Here is a 22,127-nt window from a genome sequence, read left to right as displayed (position 1 = left end):
CAAAAAATCACAGCATTTAAGATTAACAAAACAAATGTGCGGGTTATACCTCTGAATGCACTAAATGTGATTAACGACAGGCATATTTTACCCCTCACATTGTCTCTCTTACCAAACAAAATACATGGTTGTTCAAATGTACTTAATCAGTAATTGGAGATCTTTACTTAAGAATAAGCCTTAAATTAATGAGACACCAGAATGGTAATCTATTTATGAATCAAACATATACAATAAAATACCAATTAAAGTAACATCCGAGGATGACCTTTAGTATTTCTGGGGCCGCAATTAATTGCTGGCTTCCCTTCCGATAGTGGCCTCATTTTCCATCTCCTGACCCACCCACAATTCAATGTTTATTCACCATTAGCTCATCAAATATCTGACAAACCCCTCACTAGGTCTTTAACTTCCTCATTTTAAGAAATGTGTAACCATCAAAGAGAAAGAAACAAAATTACTTAAAAGAAGTTGAATATGGATTGATAGTCTATTGTGAAGGTGGCAAATGAGCCTGAAATATTACAAATAGTTTCTCCTACACTTCCGTACAGATGTGATTGCTCAAAAATAATGCTCTTTTTTCCTCTGTAATCAATCCTTCTGACAAATTAATTATTTCTGTTCCCAAAGTGGTTAAATTTAAATTTCCGCTTTTTATAATATTTCCACATCTCACCTGGCGCGATCTTCCCATCCTGGGCTGCGGGTCCATCCTTGAGCACATTTTTTACTTGTAGGAATTCATCTGGCCGGTCTCCTCCTATGATGGTGAATCCAAAGCCCATTGTGCTCTTCTTCAAGGATGTACGAATGACTGCCCCAATCAGCTGAGAGGGGTCCCTTGTAAATAAAGATTTCTCACAATCTGCACAGGACAGAAAACAAAAAGGAAGTAGCATTTAAGAAATGTACACTATTACTCTTCATAGTACAGACGGCATGTGCAGGCTGTATATCAACTTGCTAGTGCAAGTCAACCCCTGTTTTAAGTACAGGTCATGAAAGCACGTAACAACAAATTCAGAAATTCTAACCCATTATATAGTTGCAGTATTTTTTGTGTTTTTAAAACAGATGAGAAGTCATCTATATATCAACTTTGCTACTTCTAGGGCTTGTGCTCTTTCCTCCTAAAAACTAGTGTAAAGTGTTAGAATCTGAGGGCACCGCTAAAAACCTTTCATAAAAGCTACTAAAATCCAGTGTGGAGCTTGGATCATGTGTGCATTACCTACTTCAGTGGCTCAGACCTGCAACTTCTAGAAAAATCTTACAGTGTGAGGAGGGGGCGGCGCCTTGGAGGGGGTGTGGCCTCATCCAGAGGAGCACTTAATAGGCACTCTTCCCACCACCCCGGCCCCAAACCCCTTCCTCTAAAAGAAAACAAAAGCTTGCTGAGGCTGTAGCCGATGTCCTGGGGTGTTTTCACAGCCATTAATGGATGTCAGCAATTGAAAGCCTCCAAAAACGAGCTGAAAACCACTGCTTACAGTGGTTTTCAGCTCGTTTTCTCTGCCACCAGGTGATATTGGCTCCTCGCCAGGTGACCGTGCAATGGGAGCAGATGTAGTGTATCACACAAGGACACCTTGTGAGTTGGCAGGTCTGGGGGCTGCCAAGCTCATTTCAGTTTCCTAGTGTGTATTAAGCAGATAATTACTAACTTATCAATTCACAAGGGATTAACATGATGGTGTGTGTACTTTTTAAGCTGCTAAAATGGGTTGGTTATGAGGGAATCACTGTCCATGTTTCATGCAGCCTATTTTACTAATGTACAGTGTGCTGTGAGGCTTGGTAGTAATCCTGGTCTGATGCTACCCTATGTAGGTCGGGGTGCTGCTATAAGTTTCTACTAGATTAGACTCAGTCTTTTTCAAGACTGCGTGCATGTGCACCTGTAAAGGATGAGCGAGTGATCAGACTGGGTTTGTTAAAGGCAAATACCAATCTGAAAATGTTTGAGCTCTTGACACTGCTGCTGGTGCTGTAAAGCAGTAGGGATTTCTGCATCTTCAATGGTGTCCCTCCATATATTCTGCATGTGGATTTTACTTGGCAGATTGTCATTAGTATGGGAATATCTTACACATCAAAAACTAAAACTGTGCTAGGGACAGAAAATGAGTATAGGAATTGAGTGGGGACCACAAGACTGATTTTCCAGGAGTTAGGCATGCTTACATTTACTTATCTACTCCTACAAAACACAAACATTGTTTCAAATCAAGGATTGTATTAAGACACATACTGCGAACCCAAGGGAGGCTTCAAGAGAAGAGGGTTCAAACATTAATACAGTCTAGCTTGCCCCAAAATATGCATCAGCACTAGAATAATGCATTCAAGTTCTAACGATTACCGAATACATATGAGGTAGCCCTTGTAGCTACCCTGGAATTGTTATCCTTAGGACATGCTTCTGAAAAGTGGCTGATGCTACACAGCATCCACTGCAAATTGTATGCATGCGTTCAAGAGAAGTATTAAATGAATGTCATAATAAAAGGAGAAACACAATCTAAAGTGTTATTTTTGACATTTGAAGCCTGCTTAGGTCTTGGCTACTGAACAGCACATGATGTCTGCTGTAAGATGCATTGTTAGCCTAGAGCTCATCCGTTACTATTAATTGGCTCCAATATCACGCTCAATTGATTGCTAATTATTAGTTGGCATGCATGGGCTTTCCTACCTCTTCTCGTGTGTGTTCCTTCTCTGGAGCTTGGAGGCATAGCTATGTCCCTATAGTGCTCGTGTTTTTAGACACTACTTTTTTCTTTTGGCTTAATCATTCCACTAGAGCGCATGCGTTTTCCAGCTGTCTTCCTAGTGAACTTCTCTTTCACTCTCTGTGAGGTTCTCTCTCACTTGTGTGGTTCTCCCCCAAACATCTTCATGTTTCAGTCTCCCTTGTGCACTCCCACATTGCTTTATCACCTGTGTGTCATCCATTTCTAGGTTGCTATCTCTCTGGCCTGCCTGCTTTTCTCACCTGACCTCCACAATGCTCTCTTTTTGTCCATTTGCTCCTCCCTCCCTCCCTCCCTCCCTCCCTCGTGTCATTTCCCTCCCACACGATCCTCGGTATTGCTTCCCGTCCCCATGTTGTTTCAGCCCCCACTGCCTTCGTGCTGCTTCTGCACTACCTAACCATGTAGCTCCTCTCAACCCGGTTTACCCCTGAGTTAGTCCGCACCACCTTGCCCGTGTTTCTCCCCCGCTCTCACCTACTGTCTTGTAATGGTGGCCTAATGTTCAAAGAGGAAAACTTAATAAAAATGTTTTTAAAAAAATAAAAACTCTTTATCCTGTTGGATGGACAAATTCGAAGAAAGAGAAGCATTTGCAATGCATTAGGTTTCGCATTTGTTAAAGTTGGAGCCACTGGTGTCATTGAAAACTGCATTTGTTTAACTTTTGGGTTTTTTGTATGCAGTGGAGCGATGATATTTGCAAATCGCTATTGCCATTCATATGACCTTGCAGCGTTGGAGAGCCAGAAAATGAGAAATAGGTTATGAGGGAAGGGAAACAAGAATAATATACTGGCTGTGAAAAAAAATAAGTAACAACATCCTGAAAAAAACAAACACTCATAGAGAATGGAAGAATGAGTAGTGCATGTGAAATGTAAGCCGGAACAACATGGTTACATTAGTGTTTTTATATTTGTAATATGCTGGCTGCAAAAAGCCTGCAACATTTACTGTTGTAATGTGCATGAGGCAGGGCAAGGGCGCAATACCACAGGCTGTCCCCTCAGTGTCCCTGGGCCCTCTTTTGGCTGCAAAAGGTACTGCACACTGCAATCTTGAATTAAACACATCCCCAATGACTTTTGGGCTCCGTGCTGAAAAATGAAGCACGGCCCCCATTTTTAGAAAAGTTTTACGCTGTGCACTCAGGGTATGAGGGAGGAGGAGACAGGAGTAATAAGCTGTTTGAAAAAAAAATACGTAGGAGTTTGTGATACATGAAACTTCATGTAGTGATGTAAAGCGCTCTTCCGATCAAGTTTGCGTTATATGTGCAGTTATGTAAAGCGCTCGTCCGATCGAGTTCGCAAAATATGAAACTTCACATCCTCAGACACCATATAGAAACAGCAACATGCCCACAACAAGGAAGAAACACCATACAGCCATGCAGCGCTGAGCGGCGAGGCACAAGAAAAAAAATAGTGTGCCACACTAAGCTAAATGGCTAATCGTGCAAATAATCCATGTAACAGGGTCAGTCTGCAAGGCAGTAAAAACGCAGCTTCAAGGCGGGACAAACGTGAAGAATTGTTTCCTACGAAATCAAGTGAATTTTGAAAGGCAGGCCAAAGAACGAATGTAAGAGATGGGCATGAGATGGGCGAGGTTAAAGCCCACAGATTTAGATTATGTGTTGAGAGACCGTGTTTGCGCACCGCCCAGGCTCAACCTAAAAACTGTTGCATCATTTTGTAGACTAGTGCATGTGTGGTGTGAGCAACTACAAAATTATTCAATAGGCTTTTTTTTTTCACTTAGCCATGATGCACATCATCAGGAATGCTGTACAGCATGGCTAAAAGGTATTGACAAAGTCAGTAGGTCCAAAGGTGAGACCTGTTGGCTTTGCAGATGCTTGTTATTTTTTGTTAATTTCATACATGAAGGCCTACCATCAATGAACGTCATTTAGGGGTTGCCAGGGGTCGCAGCTCCGACCCCTGGCTTGACCCTTTTGAACCCTGGCCTTTGCGACTCCTGGCCTCAGTGATGGCACAATCCGTGCCAGGAACATGAGGGCAGCTCGACCTCATGGACGTCGTTTGAGACTCCACTTTCCGTGTTTTCTGCCAGTGTTTTATTACACTAAAAGTGAATAATACAGTATTTACGATTAGTGTGATAAAGAATGGAGTACGATTAGCTGGAATACGACCCTCCCTGGCAGCTAAGGTAAGTAAAAAATGCTTTTAAATATATGTTGCGTTTGTGCTTTCGTGTGAGAGTGTTTATGTGAGAGGTAGTGTGTTTATGTGTGAATGTGTGTTTATATGTGAAGGCATGTGTGTGTGAGTGAAAGTAACGTTCAAATGGCGTGTGATGTCACTTCCACTATCCCGGCATTTTGGTGAATTGTTCATGCTACCCTCATTGGTCTCTTCAGGAAAAACTTCAGCGTTTTCTTAGTAAGCAAAAATGTGAACAAGTTTAGGGAGGGAAATGAGGCCCACGCCTTAACATTCAGTTGAAAAAGAGATAGGATCGTTGACACAAAATGTACATTTGAGTGAAAAATAAAAGAAATCAGCTTGGAGACTACTTTACCCTTTAGCAGAATTAAAAGTCACAAACACTCATTTTCAAAACAGGCATTTACAGAGGAGCTAAACGGGATGGTTTGTTTTTTAAACACTGTTAAGAAATATATAGTGATGTTCATGTTGTTCGGACAACATTTAGCAGAATTTGTAGCCCAGTCATGCAGCCAGCTATCAGACCAATTTAGTAACACACCAAGTCACCATTTATAGGGCATAAACATTATTTGGGTTGTTTCTGTAAGTCCTATTGCCAGAGACGGTACTATTAAATAACTTGAGTATCCAAAGTCTGCACAAAGGCAGATAATACGCAATTAGTCATCAAATACTTTAGAGCCACGTAACACTATGGGCCCTGTTTGTTCCATACAGGTCAATTCTATTGAGCGATAGTTTGGAATTGATGATGTTCAGATAACATGAACCATGATCTTAATAACCCCGAATTTAAACACCACATATGGCAGGACATACTCGGCTTGAAACAGAAAATAATGTTCTCAAAAAGTCCCAGGGCTCCCTTTGCGAAGCAAGTATTAGCAAGCAAAAGTAGAAAGTGTAGAAGTTGCGAAGCTGCAATATCTAAAGCATTCATGGATACCAAGTGGAGCATGAATACAGACGTTAAGTGGTCAAGCTGACCAATGAGAACTTCCGATCCCTGCCCGTCACTGATCCAGCACGCATTAAGGTGCTTCAGTATTTTCTCTCAAAGAAATAAATCTGTGCAGGACCGCGGGTCTTGGATTCCTCCAGAGTTTCCACGTGTGTGAACCTGCTCGGCTTGTCGACCTTGAAATCTTTTGCTCCCTTAGCTCTACTGCAATTAGGAAGATGTGCACAAAAAGTGTTCAGTCCTACAATTTCAGGAAGAAAATATATTATCCATCTTGACCAGGGCCACCAACCCCATCTCCAGAAGGGCTGCATGTTGCATGTCTGTGCCCAAGATTGCCACGGTGATAATGGCAAGGGAGAAATGAAGTACTTCGAGCCTTAATATTGAGGTTTTTAAGGAGTCCAGAATCCGAGGCTCATCAACACGTTGATTGGGATCCATTAGTGGGTTCGGCGATGAAGGATCATTAGCCCAACAAGAGAGATTAGTTCTGTTTCTGTTCTCAGAATGACCAGCTAGGTATCTACAAATGTCCTACTTCAGAATATTTCATAACTAATAATACCTATGCGAAAATGAATTCCCTTCATATGTGCCTCGAGGCCTGCATGTATTGTACAAAAATGGAAATGCACCTGTGAGTCTTAACGTGTGCAGTTACATTTGTATAGCGATTTGGTTTTTGTTCCTGTTTGAAGACCGCTAATGCCTAGTGTTGTTGCACGCTTACACGTATTTCAATGAGTCTCTATCCTTTCACCCTCTGCTGTACCCTTCACATTTCTGCAGAACCTTTCTAGTAAGGCGCGGCCTCATCGCAACTGACACATCGAAGGAAGGAGGTCAGAAAAAACTGTAGCGACAGCTCTTGTTGAATGAGGAGACAGATAAAGTGATATTCTTCTCACGAGAAGTGCTTGGGACCCGCTCATCACGGTTCTGTAGGCTTCACTACATCACGTGTTCTCGCTTTAATTTACTTACAACTGAAAACGTGTGTGTAAATGTAGCACCGAAATGTATGGATTTAGCATTACATACTGCAACTGATCGAGGGTGAAGCTCTGTTGTTTTTTTTTTTTAAGTGGCTGCCTTGCCTGTTTCGAATGCTTGCTGGATATTTCTGCGTTAAACGCACGTTAGGCATCTATGTGCTATTCCGAGGGTCTCTATTTTCTATTACAGAACCTGGTGCATTGAGTGCCGGCAATCCGCTTCCGTAGGCGAACATAGAAGTGCTAATGGACAGCGCAAACAAGATGAACCAAATTTAGGTGAAATCTAACTGCGACTACCGTATTACACTTGCTTGCATTATATGTATTTTCTTTGCACTGTCTGCAATATGTTAGAAATGCACTAAAAGATGTTGTCTATGTGGGAGACCATGGGATAACAGACTTGTTTGGTAGGTGGAAATGGGAGGGCTCCTAAGACAGACTGTGTGAGCGGAAATCAATGGTTAAGAGAGAAGGGGCTCTAGAAATGGCGCAGAAACAGGGAGTGTTGGTGTTTTCTTTTAAAGCCAGAAAACCAGAGGATGGAGCTTACCATTCTCCAATTTTGTACTTGAAATCAGCATCTGAATTTGAAGTTAGGGTTAATGCCCATATGGTCATTCACTGTCCTCATTGTCTTAATGCACAGACCCTTCATATGTGGGAGCAACAAACTAACAGCCATTATTGGCTGCAGCTGTGGCCAATACAAACCATGTGATTCATTCACTCTTTCTTTCCATTATTTTACTTATGAAAAGGCAGCAGTTCATGCTGTTTATTGTCAGAACGTACTCAGCTTTACAAAAAGCTTCCATTCAACTCTAGTGAAGATATCCAAACACTACTCAAAATCCATCTGGATAAGTTTGATTGCAAACAAAGCGGGCTTCTTTCATTTGTGGCGGAATCATCCTGTGAAGCATAGACATGGTTAACTAAACATCCACAGATAAAAAAAACACAAGCAGAACTTCTCAATTCTAATATGAATCTTCTACAACACAGTTTCTATTTTTATCATCATCTACATTAATAATCACTCCACAAACAAAGAAAATGAACAATGGGGTATTTGTAATTGTCCCATGGCTATAATAATATCCAAAATATTCGAAAGAGGCCCTATTGTTACATTAACTTAAAGGCTACAAAGATCACACTTATGGTAAATAAATGTCAGACAACATTTGCAGCATAATTGACCTATGCTAGGAATTAAAAATGTACGTTAATAAATGAATAAACCAATTGTCTAAAGTAAATACATGATGTGGCAATGCCCAGCTCCAGGCATCTTAGGCTTCCCCCTTCCCCCACTTTATGTGTATCCTACATGAAGCAGCAGGCCTTATATGAAAGACCTGCAAAAACATGACCACGTCATACCCACCTTGACAAAACTCTATTGGCTGTCCTTGCCAGCAAGCACCATCTTCAATATTACTGCAGCATCAACAAACCCATCATGCATCTCTTTAAAGAACATTACATCAAGATGTAGTAACAGTCGATTTTCCTGTTAGAAACTAGCAACCTCTTCAACCAAGTTGACTGTGTCTCTGACTTGGACCCCGTACAGGGCTCGGTGGCTACGTCTACGATATATAACTACCACATACATAGATCACTAGGAAATTTAACACATCTTGATTATTGGAAGAATGCTTGACACGATGGAGTTGTGTCTTCACTGAACCGTAGCCTTCTTTTCTAACACCATAATGGCCTCGAAGAGACATTATGAGTAACTTTAACAATATCTAATAACTGTGGCAACTTCACTAATGCGAGTTGGGAATGACTCTGCACTGTCACAAAAAGAACACTGACCATGTCAGTATTGTAAAAGACCATAAGACATTAAATCTAAAAGCATCCTCTAATCCGTGATCTGCAAGTGACTTTGAAGGACCATGTTAGGAGCTCAAAACCAGCTCTCAAGGTGTATCAGCCCATCTTTGTACATCAAGTGTCGCTAGAATTGCTGTACCGATACACTGTTTTCTTTATACATGGACAGGCGATGCTCATCAGTGGGACGCGTAGGGACTGCAGAGACCGCACTCATGTAGATCAGTAAAAAAAGAAGGTTAAGCACGCCTACAAGAGATACATCAAAGTCATGGAGATTTATTCACTTATGCAGCTGCCTTCAGAACAGCACGTACTTTCCTTGGGGAAACCCATTGAAACATGTAATTGATCCCAAACTGCATGAACTAAATAAGTCTACAAGACTCTGATTTATCCAATTTGTGGCCCACTGTACATATTAATCCATTTCACGTAAGGAGAGAATAAAACCTCCAAGGAAATGGCTTTTTCAAATCTTGCTTCCGCAATGAAAGTAAATGCGATTAGGTCCATAAACTGTGTTTTCTGAAAGGTAAATTGTGGATTTTTGCTCCCTATATATATTAATTCATTTTTTTTCATGGCTGTATAGAGCGCAGAGAGGCCCTTGTGCCAGTCAGAGAGAAATACAGTGGCATTACAGGTAGAGCTATTTGCAGAAACAGGGTTAAGACAGATCGTTTAGCTTTTGGTACCAGAAACGTGGCAGCAATTAATCTGTCCCATAATTTCAAGATCCCAGAGAATGCAAGCAGAGTCATGAGTGGGGTTTTTACTGGGGATAAGGAGATTATAGTTCAGAGGCGGAGTCAGGAACTCAGGAAGGAGATGGGAGCTGGTAGGGTAAGGCCTGCTTACCTTGAGATAATTCATGGGGTAACCATCAGAAGGGCAGAAACAAGTATCTAAATGCAAAAATATCAGCTTGATGCACGTATGGGTCAGGTATGAGTCACAAGCCCAATGCACCAAGGACCTAGCTCTGACCGCACGTTTGCAATCATGGTTTGAAAATGATCAGTGGCCATAGGAGACGCAGTGGGTTAGTGGAAGCCACACCCACCAGCACTAAACATTTTCCTATAAAGTAGGCTCCGGAGTGATCATAGCTTACAGTCGAAATGTGAACAACTTGTCTGAAGAGAAAACAGACGATGTGATGACAACATGGACACTCAAACAGAATTAACCCTTCAATAAGCAATTGGTGAATACGCAAGTAGAGAATTGTAGATCTAAAGGTCGAACCCTAGAAAGAACAACAAAGCCCACAGAAGTCAGAGGAAGGTAACCATATCATTTACGAATACAAATCTGATACTCCTCGCACCCTCACCTAAGAGTCGCTGTAGGTGCATAACATAGAGGAACATCGTAGCCAAAGAAATGGAGGCTCTAGTACAATGGACACTGATAGTGGACATAAAAGGAGAACCATTTTCGGGCCGGAACAGGTGGTAACCATTTATAGTCGACTTAGATTTGTCCTCATATGCCAGGTGCATTTCTAAGACTGGGGTGCCGGATGGCACAAGAGCATGAGGGAGGGGAAGCACAGGTTGGCTGGGCTTCCGCATCTGCAATTATTTTCTACATTTTAAACTTAAATGGACATGTAGTAGATGCGCACAGCACAAGTGTGAATTGTTGCAAGCCTCGTTTAGGAAAAACAAATGGAATGGGATACCTTAAATGGGCAAAACAGATTGTCGTGACCACCTTTGTCAATCACAGGGAACATGCAACAAAAACATTTCCACTGAGGGAGGGAGGACAATGAAAACAGAATTTAACTTGTGGATGAAATGACCATTATTTTCATCTACCGCCTTTATTAGAAGACATGTGGAAACATATTTCATTACACCGGGTGGCGACAGGCAGGGCCAGTGCTACAACTGAAGTTTGACTGCCTGAAGTCAAAACACATGGTGTGCACCGCTGCCCCTACAGGCCACATGTAGGACACGGGAAAATGTAGCTAACGATAGGAGTAGAAATCACTGCCGTACCTGGTGAAAATGTGCAAAAACGTGAAACTTCAGAATAGCTACCTCCATGTGTTTAAGAGGCTGGAAAGAAGTACTGCACACATCATATCACCTACGCTCCTCCCGTAATTGGATTTTCACTGCCACTTCAAATCAGAGGTTACTGACGTTTCTCTTAAAAAGTGAACATCAAAAGAAATATATCAAGGGGAAACGTTTTCTTTTTTATAACTATGGGCCAGATGTAGCAAAGGTTTTTACCCATTCTGTGTCTATGGGAAAAAGTGTTCGTACATATGGCCCTATGTCACACTATGTATATGGACTTATTTACCCTCTGAAAACCTTCATCACTTTCAACAGAAGTCCTGAGGTTATGATTTGAGGAGTCCCTTCTAAAATCTAGACCGATGACTGCTGTCCCTCTTCTTGGCAAAACATGCCCATGCATGTGGCCAAAGTAAGCAATTCTAATTTTTTGCTGGAAGGCGACTGTGATGCTCTCTTGGATCAACTGTGTTACTACCACGCTTTCTTCTTTTCAAATCTTTGAGAAAGATACCATTGTTTCTTTCCCAAGGAAATCGTAAGATGGTGGTCCACTCTGTTGTATCCACTTGCACTGATTATGTGGACTCTTTACATCTGCCCATTCCTAAACACCGCTTGAATAGGCTCCAGCTACTGCCAGTTCGATATGTGACCTCCTCAGATCTGCCCAGGCGTCCGACATTGTGGCCAAACTTCAACTGCTTCATAGTAACATTTTTAAGACGATATCATTCAAATCTCTATGCATCTGTCATTGAGCCCTTTGTAAAACTGTTCCTGGGACTCCTCGCCCAAAGGTTTGCCCTCATCTACCTGCTAAAGCACTGCAGCCTGCCACCACCGATGTGCATGTAAATAGGTTGACAATCCGTTCTTAGCTGTTTCCCCTTCACCCTCCTCCCAACCCCCAAGGCGAGGCTCTCTCTCCAAGACTCACATCCAACCACTCTGCCTTCTGTAAGTAACTGAAGGGTTGGCTATGTGCTACGTAAATATTCACGTAAATATCCCGTACAGGCCATCCAGCCTGTGTGGCTTCTTTGTTCTGTTTACTCCTCATTGTATTTCTTCCTGGCACCTTGGATATTTGTTGCACTATCTACGGATATTTAATATATTTTATACTCACAATCTGCAAGGACAGCTGTAATGCTGCAGAACATAAGCTACAGAACCCCCTTTCTTGCTCTGGTCTTTAATCTAAACTAGTTCCAGTTTCTTATTTCAACGCCCCATAAACATTTTATTCGAACAATGGCTTACAGAAATATTCAACCTAACACAAAGAAGATTCGCACCTGGTTTAGTTGTTCCATCATTCTGTGCCATACTCTGCGTTCCTAGTTGTTTTTTCCGTTTAGCCTCCAACACTGGATTTTCAAACTGGGTTTTCTGATTAATGTGACTGCAAAAAAATCAAATAGTATATAAATTAAAGTAAACATTTAAATCCAACAACTACACAAGAATAGTATTTTAACAAATAAGCCACAACAGCGTCTACGTTACGTTGCAGGACAAAAGTTGCATAACAACCCTGTGTGGATCTACCGTTTGTTTATGGGCGCGAGATTTTAGACAACCAATGACAAGCTCACTCCCACACTAGTGTGCTGCTCCTATGTATTTTAAACTAGAACAGGGATTAAGGCTTCCCTCCAAACATGGAGTAGACCAGATTGGTTACGTAGAGGGAGAGCAGCAATGGATCCTTCCATAGTCATCTCAACTTTATCCAACTATGCAGGCCCACCCGTCATCCAGAGTTAAGAGAAAAGTACCCCAGTTTAACCGAACAGAGAGATATTTGCCTTCAGGCACCTACAATACACCATCAAGGTATTTCCAAATGCACATCTACCTCCGACAACAATAATGTTTGGAATTACTTCACATTGTTAATGCACAAATAAAACAATATTCTTGCTCAGTTGACTGAAAGCTAACCAGGACCTCCCAAAGTGTGTAAAGCAGACAAATGGGCATGCTTTCAACATGTAGTATTTCCTTTTTCTTGGGGCCACAACGTGGGTTTGGGAAAATGCCAATGGATCATGAGGCTTCTCGTATGGCACTTCTCGATACACAGTAGACCACGCTATCCTTAATGTATCCCTATAGTGATTTCTGAACTTGCAGCCAACAAGCAGACAGTATGTTCTCACCACTTGGAAAAGAAAGGGGACAAGAGGGAAGTCTTAAGAAAATCGCTTTAGGAGGGCCCATCCTACTGTAGGTCTGTGAATGTTTAACACATCCTAATACTATTAAGCACACACAAAACTTAGAACATTACGGGGAACTAATAATAGCACAGGTCTAGGGGCAGTATCCTACTCTTGAATAATACAGAGAACGTAGGCCGCAAAATATTCAAAAACATAAATGAGACCAAATGTACTTCACAATGAAGCTCTTCTGCTTGCTGCCACAACAACACAGTCACGAGTGCAACAGACTCCCAGCCAGGTACATGGCGAGCTGGGGATGTCTCGAATACCTATACAAATGTATTCCTCCCTGCATCTTGGAGAGAAGCAAGAGATCAGGACAATGGAGGCAGGACGCCTAGCTAAGTATCCTAGGTCCAGACACTGAGAACAAGTCGGGAGGACAAACCATGTCTGTTTTGGAGCATCCAACCTGAAAAATCAAGACCTTACTGGTTAATTCCAGGACACTGCTGCAAAGGGTTTCTACTGGATTCAGCTGCTGGCATACAGATTCTTTGGTGTGGCATGGAGACACATAAGCAGCTGCTTCCAGGGGCATCTTACAACAGGTTATTCGTGCCTAGATGTGTCTGCAAATTTCAAATAATATTTTTCTGTATCCAGTGGAAATTCCCTTGTTTTTTGTGCTTGTAGATATATATCCAAAAGCCTGTGCACTAAAACCGAATGTAGCAACAATAATTTGTAAGCATTTGTTTCGAAATTCCACTAGAGGATTTTAACATATTTGCCAGTAAAGGAAGCATCTGCGCTGACCACAGAAACGATTGGCGAATTATGACCCAACACTGGCACAAATGCCTCTGATGAATAGGACACTGAAATTTAAATATGTCCTTCATCTATTGCACTTTGGGGCCGCCCTAGTGGCGACAGCATGCTATAGGAATGTACAAATAATGCCATACTGATGTAGATGTATACCCAACCCAAGAACACTGAAGCTACAAAAGAACAAACAATGCAATGTCAGCAACTTCTGAGAGGGATGTGAGAGTTTTCATGTTGGGGGTGTGAGAGTTTGTGTGTTGAGCAAATCACAAAGATCCTCGTTCTCAAATTCTCATTTGTCAACTGAAACGCAAACTCAGGCATCTACTGAAATGAACTAGAAAAACTGTTAGAAAAGCTGCTAAACTACACAGGACACTTACATATGACCGTTCCACACAAATTCCACCATGGACTGACTTGTGATGGCTCCAACTATGAGTGAGACAGATGGAATACTATGCTCAGGTCTACTGAAGCAGTGTATGCTCTGACCTCACGACTACGTGAGGCTTTAATGTGTTGTGTCCACTGATGTGCATAACAAAGAAGATAAGAAATAAACGCTTTCACCTAAGTATTTTTTTATTCGAAGTTCTGTTGCATTAATTCGCTTTTCAAAGTCCTTGGTGTCTTTGCTGCCTGTAAGACTGCTGTCGAAAGAATGAATAATGTGTCGACTATTGTACAGTTTAAATGCGTCTGAGTGGAGGAAGAGGCTGGTCTGCAACTTTTGTCTGGCTGACAAATAACATGGGGTTGGCTCCAATTCTGCATGGAGCGGAGCACTGGTGGGCTTAAAGATCACATATAAATGGCAGATGTCACTGACCCTCCAGAGCGCCATTAGATGCAGCCGGGCTCGGTCTAAATATGGTGTACGCTTAATTTGCCATCTACCTCCTCTGTCCTCATACCTCAAAGCCACCTGCCATACTGGGCAACTGGCGGGCATTCGCTCGCTCTCCTGTGGCCCTTGACTCCGTGGACATTCACAGTGAGATGCTATGTGCAGGTCTCAGCTTGCAGTACCTGCCTCTCCTGCTCCAATCACGGGCCCTCCACGGTAGAGGTGCTCTCAGCCAGCGGAGCCCAAGATCTGAGGAGCGGGCGTGCACCATTATTTAGCTGCTGCCTACAATCACAGTAACATCAATATTTGAATAAAATCAGTCGTTACAGACTGAGTAATGTTCTTGAAAGTATGCCATCGAGCATCAAGCATATGGGTATTCTCATGACTGTTCTTCTGTTGTACACAGCCTTCGAGGTCTCCTATCAGGATCATGCACAATAGGTTTTTTTTTCCGAAATTTAAGTTGTGAACAACTGTACAGAGAATATTGAGGAGTGATGCGCTGGCGTGGTAAAAGGCAAGTGGACACAACGAGCGCACAGATTACATGACAGTACATGTGGTCAGAGTTACAAACAGACAGAGAGTAGGCATCAGCATCAACAGTACACAAGTTCCCCATATACCCCCGAGCGGGTGTCCCTCCCCCGAGGGCGAGCAGGCTCTCCAGCAATGTGTCAAACCAGTTGCAGGAGCTAACATCACATACATACATAGATGCATACCTCACACAAAGGCTTTCCTTCCCTCAATACCAGCGCTGTTGTTTTTGACCACTGACAATTGCTACCCATGCAGGGCTGGCGGGTGTTCTGTATTTCATCAAAGACTGAATTGAAACTAACATGTTCGCGGCACTGGAGAACACAGCAAGTGCTCCATCTCAGGCTTTCAATTCACAAGGGTGTCAATGGGACGTGTGCACTGAAATGAATTTAGCTCCCAAGACACCCCTATGCAGAGCGTGCCATACTGCATTTATTTGGATGAGAGGGGTTTAAATAGTGCATGGGTCACTATTTCATTTACTCTGAAATCCGCACACACACACTTGCATTTTTTTTATTTTATTTTTTTACTAATCTGTTTATTATTGTTTTTTAGAAAGAATAAGAGAGCATGTATAAGAATCAGCTCATCACGGTTGGATTGTTTTAACTTATCCCTCCCCTTTTGGTCCCTTCCCGTATTTCACAAATTGAATCAGCGTTCTTTATTGGCCCTCTAGAACACAGGTTACTGAATGCAGACGTCTCAGATGCATCACAGATATTGCCTATGTAATTATTCCAGGGTCCAACAGTGTTATCCCACTTCCCCGGCCTTCATAAACAGTCTTCTCTACCAGCATACAGCAGTCAGTGCCTTTTTCTACACTCGGCTAATTGTGGCACGTGTTCCGCCGCCCACATTTTTGCAACGTTGCGTTTCGTGACTGACAGGTCCTGCATTACCCACACTCTGGTCTTACGTGAGAGTTCTAATTCCCCAATATGTTTAAGAGGCACCATTTTGCCACAGGTGCAAGACAGGACCACAATACGTCATTCAAGCACTCCACTACTGCTTGGCAAAAGACCTGACTTCGGATCCGCCATTGTCATCTTTCAGTCAGTCCAAGGAAGGCTAGAGAGTTCCTGAAGAGCAGAGAAACCAGTCGCAGGATGAGTTAGGCCCACTGGCGCAGGCAGATGACACTGGGGTAGGTGCATACGAGCAAACCTCCCAGCTTTCTCTCCCTCTTTTTTAAAAACACCTTTGTTTTCAATTTAGTTCTTACCAGTTAGGAAAATGCTCTGCTTTGCTGGAACAGCACAATATTTCAGAGTGGTGAGTGGCGTCACGGAAGGAGAGGTTGAGATATGTGGTACCCTGCCCACACCCCTTAGACCTAAGAGGGGGTTAACAGCAGGGCGTCATTACTCCTCGTCCCCATTTTGTACCTCAATAACACAGAAGTTAAAACCAGGAGGGTCCACTGTGCACCTGGGCTACATTTGGTGAATGCGCAAAAAATACTTTAACCAGTTCGGTGCCGATGATGGAACGGTTCCGTCCTCAGTCAGTCACAGTGGTAGGAGGCTGAGGGTGGAACCGTTCACAGCAGAAGGATTCCCTTCTTTTTTTTTTTTTTTTAAAGACTCTGGAGCTAGGGAAGACGTTTCCCTGACGCCAGAGGCATTTTTTTTCAATGTAATGATGGTCGCACACATGGCGCGCTGACATGATTACACTGAAAGTGAAATGAGCCGATTGGCTCAATTCACCTCCACTGCTTTGATGCTCTTGGGACTATCTCGGCGCCCTGAGCACCGAAGCACACAGGAGAGGTACTGTTGGAAAGGAGAGACTCTCCCCTTTCCAATGGTACCTTTCCCAAGTGGATCACTGCTTGGGGTTTGCCCGAGGGTGATCCCCAAGCAGGGATTTTCTCCACTAAGCACTATTGATTTATTTTTATGAAAGGGAGGGCCCTTTGGGCAATAATAATAATTTAGCCTGTTTTCTGCATCCCTGAAGGCAGATTGGTCTGGAAAAAAAAAAGACCAATCTTCCCATCAAGGGGGCAGAATACCACTAGACACAAGGGATTTAAAAAAATGTATATTGGGGAACGGCCCCTAGGGCAAAGGTCGTCACCACTATGGGGGAAATATTTTGGCCATTTTCTGTCCCCCTGAAGGAAGATTGGCCACATTTTCAGGCCAATCTGTCCATGGTGGGGAGGAGCAGAAAACCACTTGACACCAGAGATTTTTATATAAAATGCGAGAGAGCGGCCCCTTGGGCAAGGGTCACTCCCAGTTATATTGGGCATTTTAATGGTAATATTCTGACTCCCCTCTGAGGAGGGGGGGGGAGATCGGTTATATTTTGAGGCCGACCTACCACCAAGGGAGAAGAAAACTACTAGATTTCCCCCCACCCTCTAAAACGGAAACCGTATTTATGCCCCACTGGGGTGGCAAATGTAGGCAATTACCCCTATCTACCCCCCCCCCAGGGGGTGGGGGCAGAAAGTTCACCAGAACCCAAGGAAAACTTTTTTTATTTGTATCAGTGGCGGCTGCAGGGGGTAGAGGGGTGGGGGGAAGCAAATACCCTCATCTGCCCCTGACCGCTCGATCCAGAAAGCCCACTAGACAACAGGGATTACTTTTAATTTTTGAAGTTGTGGGGGCTGCTCAGCATGGGCATGACCATGTCCATGTCCACACAAAAATGGGGAAACAGTCTTTCTGCACCCTGTGGACTAAGGAATCCTATCCCAATGGCAAGCAAAAGGATATTTGATTTGGGTGTTGTTTTTACGAATTGGCCAGGAGAGGTTGACTAATTCCCAGTATAATCCCACTTGCAATGTTGAACAGCTGCACTTTTTGGGCTTGGGTAGGCTGCCACTTTGAACAACCTACCAGACCAAGACAGTTCTGAAAGCTAGACATCTGGGGAAGTCCAGAGTGGTCTGCTTCACATCCATCCCACACCATTTTCTTATCCATAATGCCCTGTAAATCTCAAATGTTGACTAAAAACACACATTTCCCCTCACATTTCTGTGATGGAAACTTCCGGAATCCGTAGGAATCAGCAAAACTCCTACCACTCTGCACTGCCCCACTTCTGCCAATAAAAATGCTGCACCAATTGTGTGGTTGGGCCTAGTGCCAGCGGCAGGAATGTATTCAACCAATGTCATCAGGAGTCCCCACGCAAGGGCTCCCATTGCCCTTGGTTTGATAAGTTCCTGCCACTGTCACTAGGCCCAGCCACACAAGTGAGGTACTATTTTCATCAGAAGACTTAGGAGAATGCTAGGTGGAAGGAAGTTTAGTGGTATTCAATTCCTACATTTTTTAAAAATGTATTATGTGTCTAATCTTTGCACACACTGTGTCCCACAAGTAAAAAACCATATAAAGTTCACCACAACAACTAACCTCAACATACTTTCCTTGTCTCAAACATAGCCGACTCTTACTCTTCACACATACTAATTTCTCATACTTTACATTATGTATTCTGCTAAAGTGTCTCAACAAACAGTTTTATATATGCTTTAACAAACTCTGATGTTCCACTTCCAATTTTACATTAATTGTAAACATGTATTGTGGAAAGCTGTGCCAGAACATAGATTATGTACAAAAACCTATTTTCATAGTTATTCAATTCCTATTTCAATCCTCAATATTTTAAATTGGTTCTGATTCTGAGTAACAGTGGTTTGTATCATTTCTACGAGCGTTTCAGCACACCAGGGCCTTCTTCAGGAAAGCCACTTTCGAGATATGCCATATGTATAATTTGCCTCGCCTGTGTTGGAATCAATTATGCATGTCCAAGGGGCCAAATCCCTAAAACGCCTGAGGCGTGACACTCCAAAACTGGTCCCTGGACACTTGTTTCCGATCCAGGGAGGACCTCGCCTGGAAGTTCAGGCTGGACTGTTCCCATGGGAAGCAGGGTTAAGACTGATTTGAATATGCTGGGTCCAAACTGGAACTGCCCGGTGAGCAAAAAAAAAAAAACAATGGATTCAGGCCCAGATCTCTGACTGGGGATGAATGTTTGACAATGTTCAGCATTCTGTCCATCATCTGTTCTTTTTGCATTTGTCACGCTAAGTGGTACGGATATGGCCAGACGTGGGTCCTGTGCGCACCATGTCACCGAAGTCAAGCTAGCTGGGCTGATGAGGGGCGATCCCAAGAAACCGATCCAAGGATGCTTGTTTCTAGTCCGCTGAAGAACTGGCCTGGCCTGGCAGTTCAGGCTGGAATGTTGCCATGGGGAGCAGGGTCAAGAATGATTTGCATGTGGCTGGGTCCAAACTGGAGTGGCATGGTGGACAAAAAAAAGATGGACTGGGATGCGGTCCAAGTGATTGCCACTGTCTGTGTTTAATTCAAGCATTCTATCCATTATCTTGTTGATTAAGCATCTATAGACAACACAAATCCCTATAAAATAACAAAGAAGTTAAACACTCCACTACAGTGATGTACACAACTTCAAAAGGGTAATGGCTTTTCGTTTCAAATCATCTAGTATACTTCTTAGATGGCTTTAATGTTCATTGCTTCACCTGGAAACAAAGAGACCACCATAGACTCCTAGTGACCTTAGAGCATTATCTTATTTAAATTACAAACTCGTAAGTCCCAAATACACGCTGACATGGTTTCAAAATGTCTGTTCATTCGTAGCCCTTCAACACAAACCCTTCAACTAGTTAGCCATGTGCATACCTCTGGTGTCATTTTGATCACTTATAGCCAACTGGATGACAAAAACTCAATGGGTTGATACAAAGGAGATTATGGTTGATAGTAAGCATCAAATTAAATCCCCTAAAATTGGGTGCTTTTCTCAGTGACGCCAGAGTTGGGAAATAAAGGGAGAGTAGCTTTTCAACTGTAGAGGTAGGGAATCTCTTTGATGAAGGTGAGTCTAGGGAAGAGGGGGGAAGTGACATGAAAGCTGGCACTGATTCACAGTCATTGGGTAAGTACAGTCTTCAGAACCTTGCAGCATAAGCTGTTTTTCAAAAAATATTCTACGGAGATGGCAGGTCATGTACAATGTCAAACATCATCCGCAGTCAGAGATCTGGGCCTGAATCCTTCGTTTTCTGGCTCACCACCCCATTCCAGTTTGGACCCAGCCATATGCTAATCAGTCTTGATCCTGCTCCCCAAGGAATCTATATCCTGTCTCCTGTTCCTCCTGGAAGATAAAAAAAAATCTCCATGACTCTAACGTAAATAAATCTATCACAAACGGAGATGTAACAGATATTAGCTGTCACTGCCACTGGCATCTCCGGGGAAGGCTAAGCATGGTAGGGTGACCAGATGGTCATTCAGATAAAGATTACACACGGTTCCATACAGAAAAATGGGTTTCTTTCAGATAGAACGCTTGGTCCGTAGATGAGAACCAGAGCTGTTCGAAGCAAGAGCTCTCACTCACCATCCGGTGACATGCTTCATCATAGGGGCCAGCTCCTCGTCAGGCCGGCGCTGCAATGCCTGACGGGCCCCACAAGGGGGCTCTTTGCCGGAGATCTTTTGTGAATCAAGTATAGCCGGTCAAAAACAGGTAAGTGAAGGATTGGTAAATAAAGAGATTAAAAATGCCTAGAGGTAGCTGCTAATAATTTTAATACTCGTGCTTATACCTCTGACAAGATTAAAAAACCAGAATAGGGGGAATTAGTGGGATAATGACAACAAACCCCATAAAAATACGCATCGGTATAGTACAAATAATGTCTCTTAGAGAACAATGGCATATAAGAGACGGAGCACACAGGGTCCCCTGTGTTACTCTATGTAATGGGTCAACATGTTTCTCGCTAATGTCTGGAAAATTAACTTATGCGATTCATCAGGACCTAGTAACATACCTAATCCTATGGATGGTGGGAATTTCCACAGATATAAATCAAAACCTAAAAAAAATTAAAAAAGAAAGAAAGAAACCATCATTACTATAACATAGTTCATATACAGAAAAGAATTTACACTGGACTACATTGTGCAAACCCAGATTGAAGTGCAAAATCACTCAAGTGCCAAGTGATAAAAACATATTATCCAAGCAACAACGAGTACGAGGCCAATTAGGCAACATCCACATTGCTTACCCTCCAAAAATTAATGGTAGGGCCACATCGGGGGAGTCCAGGCTAAAAAATCAACTCTGATCTAAATATATACACAAACAGAAGGAACACAAGAAGAACTGTCATTAAGAAAAATAGATACTCCACTCAACAGGATAACAAACATATTAACATAGTGGTAATAGAGTCTAGGGAACATTAATACATTCCTGTAACCCAACACAAGGTTAGTATTAATTCATCTAACATAAGCAGGAAGCAGGAGCAACATGCAAAAATGAATTACCATCTGAGAAGTACGAAAGAACGTTCCAAGCCAGGAGGCAGGTAGTTGAAGCCACATGGTGATTTCTAAGTATAAGCATCAGAATAAACGGGAGGTGTGTGTAGTTACGAGTGTGTATACCATTACTGAAATGCAGAAATGGAAGTGCGCGAGTTAAAGTAAGAGCGCGTAACTACCAAATGCAGGGCAACGCTATAAGAGCGTGTAGTGTGCACACTGCAAAGATGTGTGTATTAACAAAAAGGCGGTGTACCAGTAAAATCGCCGTGTTCCACCATTGAAGCGAGGTGTATGTTTGGCGGTGTACCAACACCAGATCTAGAAGTGGACCACTGTGATGCTAGGCATTGTTGTAAGGGCCGCATGTGCAACCTTGCGTTTGGGACAATGGCTATGCATGAGGACATCATGCCTAGGAGTTTTAACACCATTTTGACTTGTATCTTTTGTTTTGGATACATGGCCTGTATTACATTGTGAAATGCCTGAACCCTTTGTGGACTTGGAGTGGCAATCCCTTTTGCT

The 22,127-nt window shown here is 42.8% G+C and overlaps 1 protein-coding gene across 2 annotated transcripts in view; it reads right to left on the bottom strand.

Moving 5' to 3' along the window:
• The window catches only part of MAGI3 (membrane associated guanylate kinase, WW and PDZ domain containing 3), a 946,614-nt gene that overhangs the window by 365,828 nt on the left and 558,659 nt on the right, over nt 1-22,127 (bottom strand). For both annotated transcript variants that reach the window (XM_069238693.1, XM_069238692.1), the window contains exons 8-9: nt 12,123-12,229; nt 683-871 (exon numbers count right to left, since the gene is read on the bottom strand). In XM_069238693.1, the coding sequence (XP_069094794.1) occupies nt 683-871; nt 12,123-12,229 (296 nt within the window). The remainder of the gene's footprint in view (nt 1-682; nt 872-12,122; nt 12,230-22,127) is intronic.

The sequence above is a fragment of the Pleurodeles waltl genome, chromosome 6, assembly GCF_031143425.1.
Source record: "Pleurodeles waltl isolate 20211129_DDA chromosome 6, aPleWal1.hap1.20221129, whole genome shotgun sequence".
NCBI classification, from domain to species: domain Eukaryota; kingdom Metazoa; phylum Chordata; class Amphibia; order Caudata; family Salamandridae; genus Pleurodeles; species Pleurodeles waltl.
Note: the sequence above shows the minus strand (reverse complement) of the source record. Positions and strands in the feature narration are given on the sequence as shown.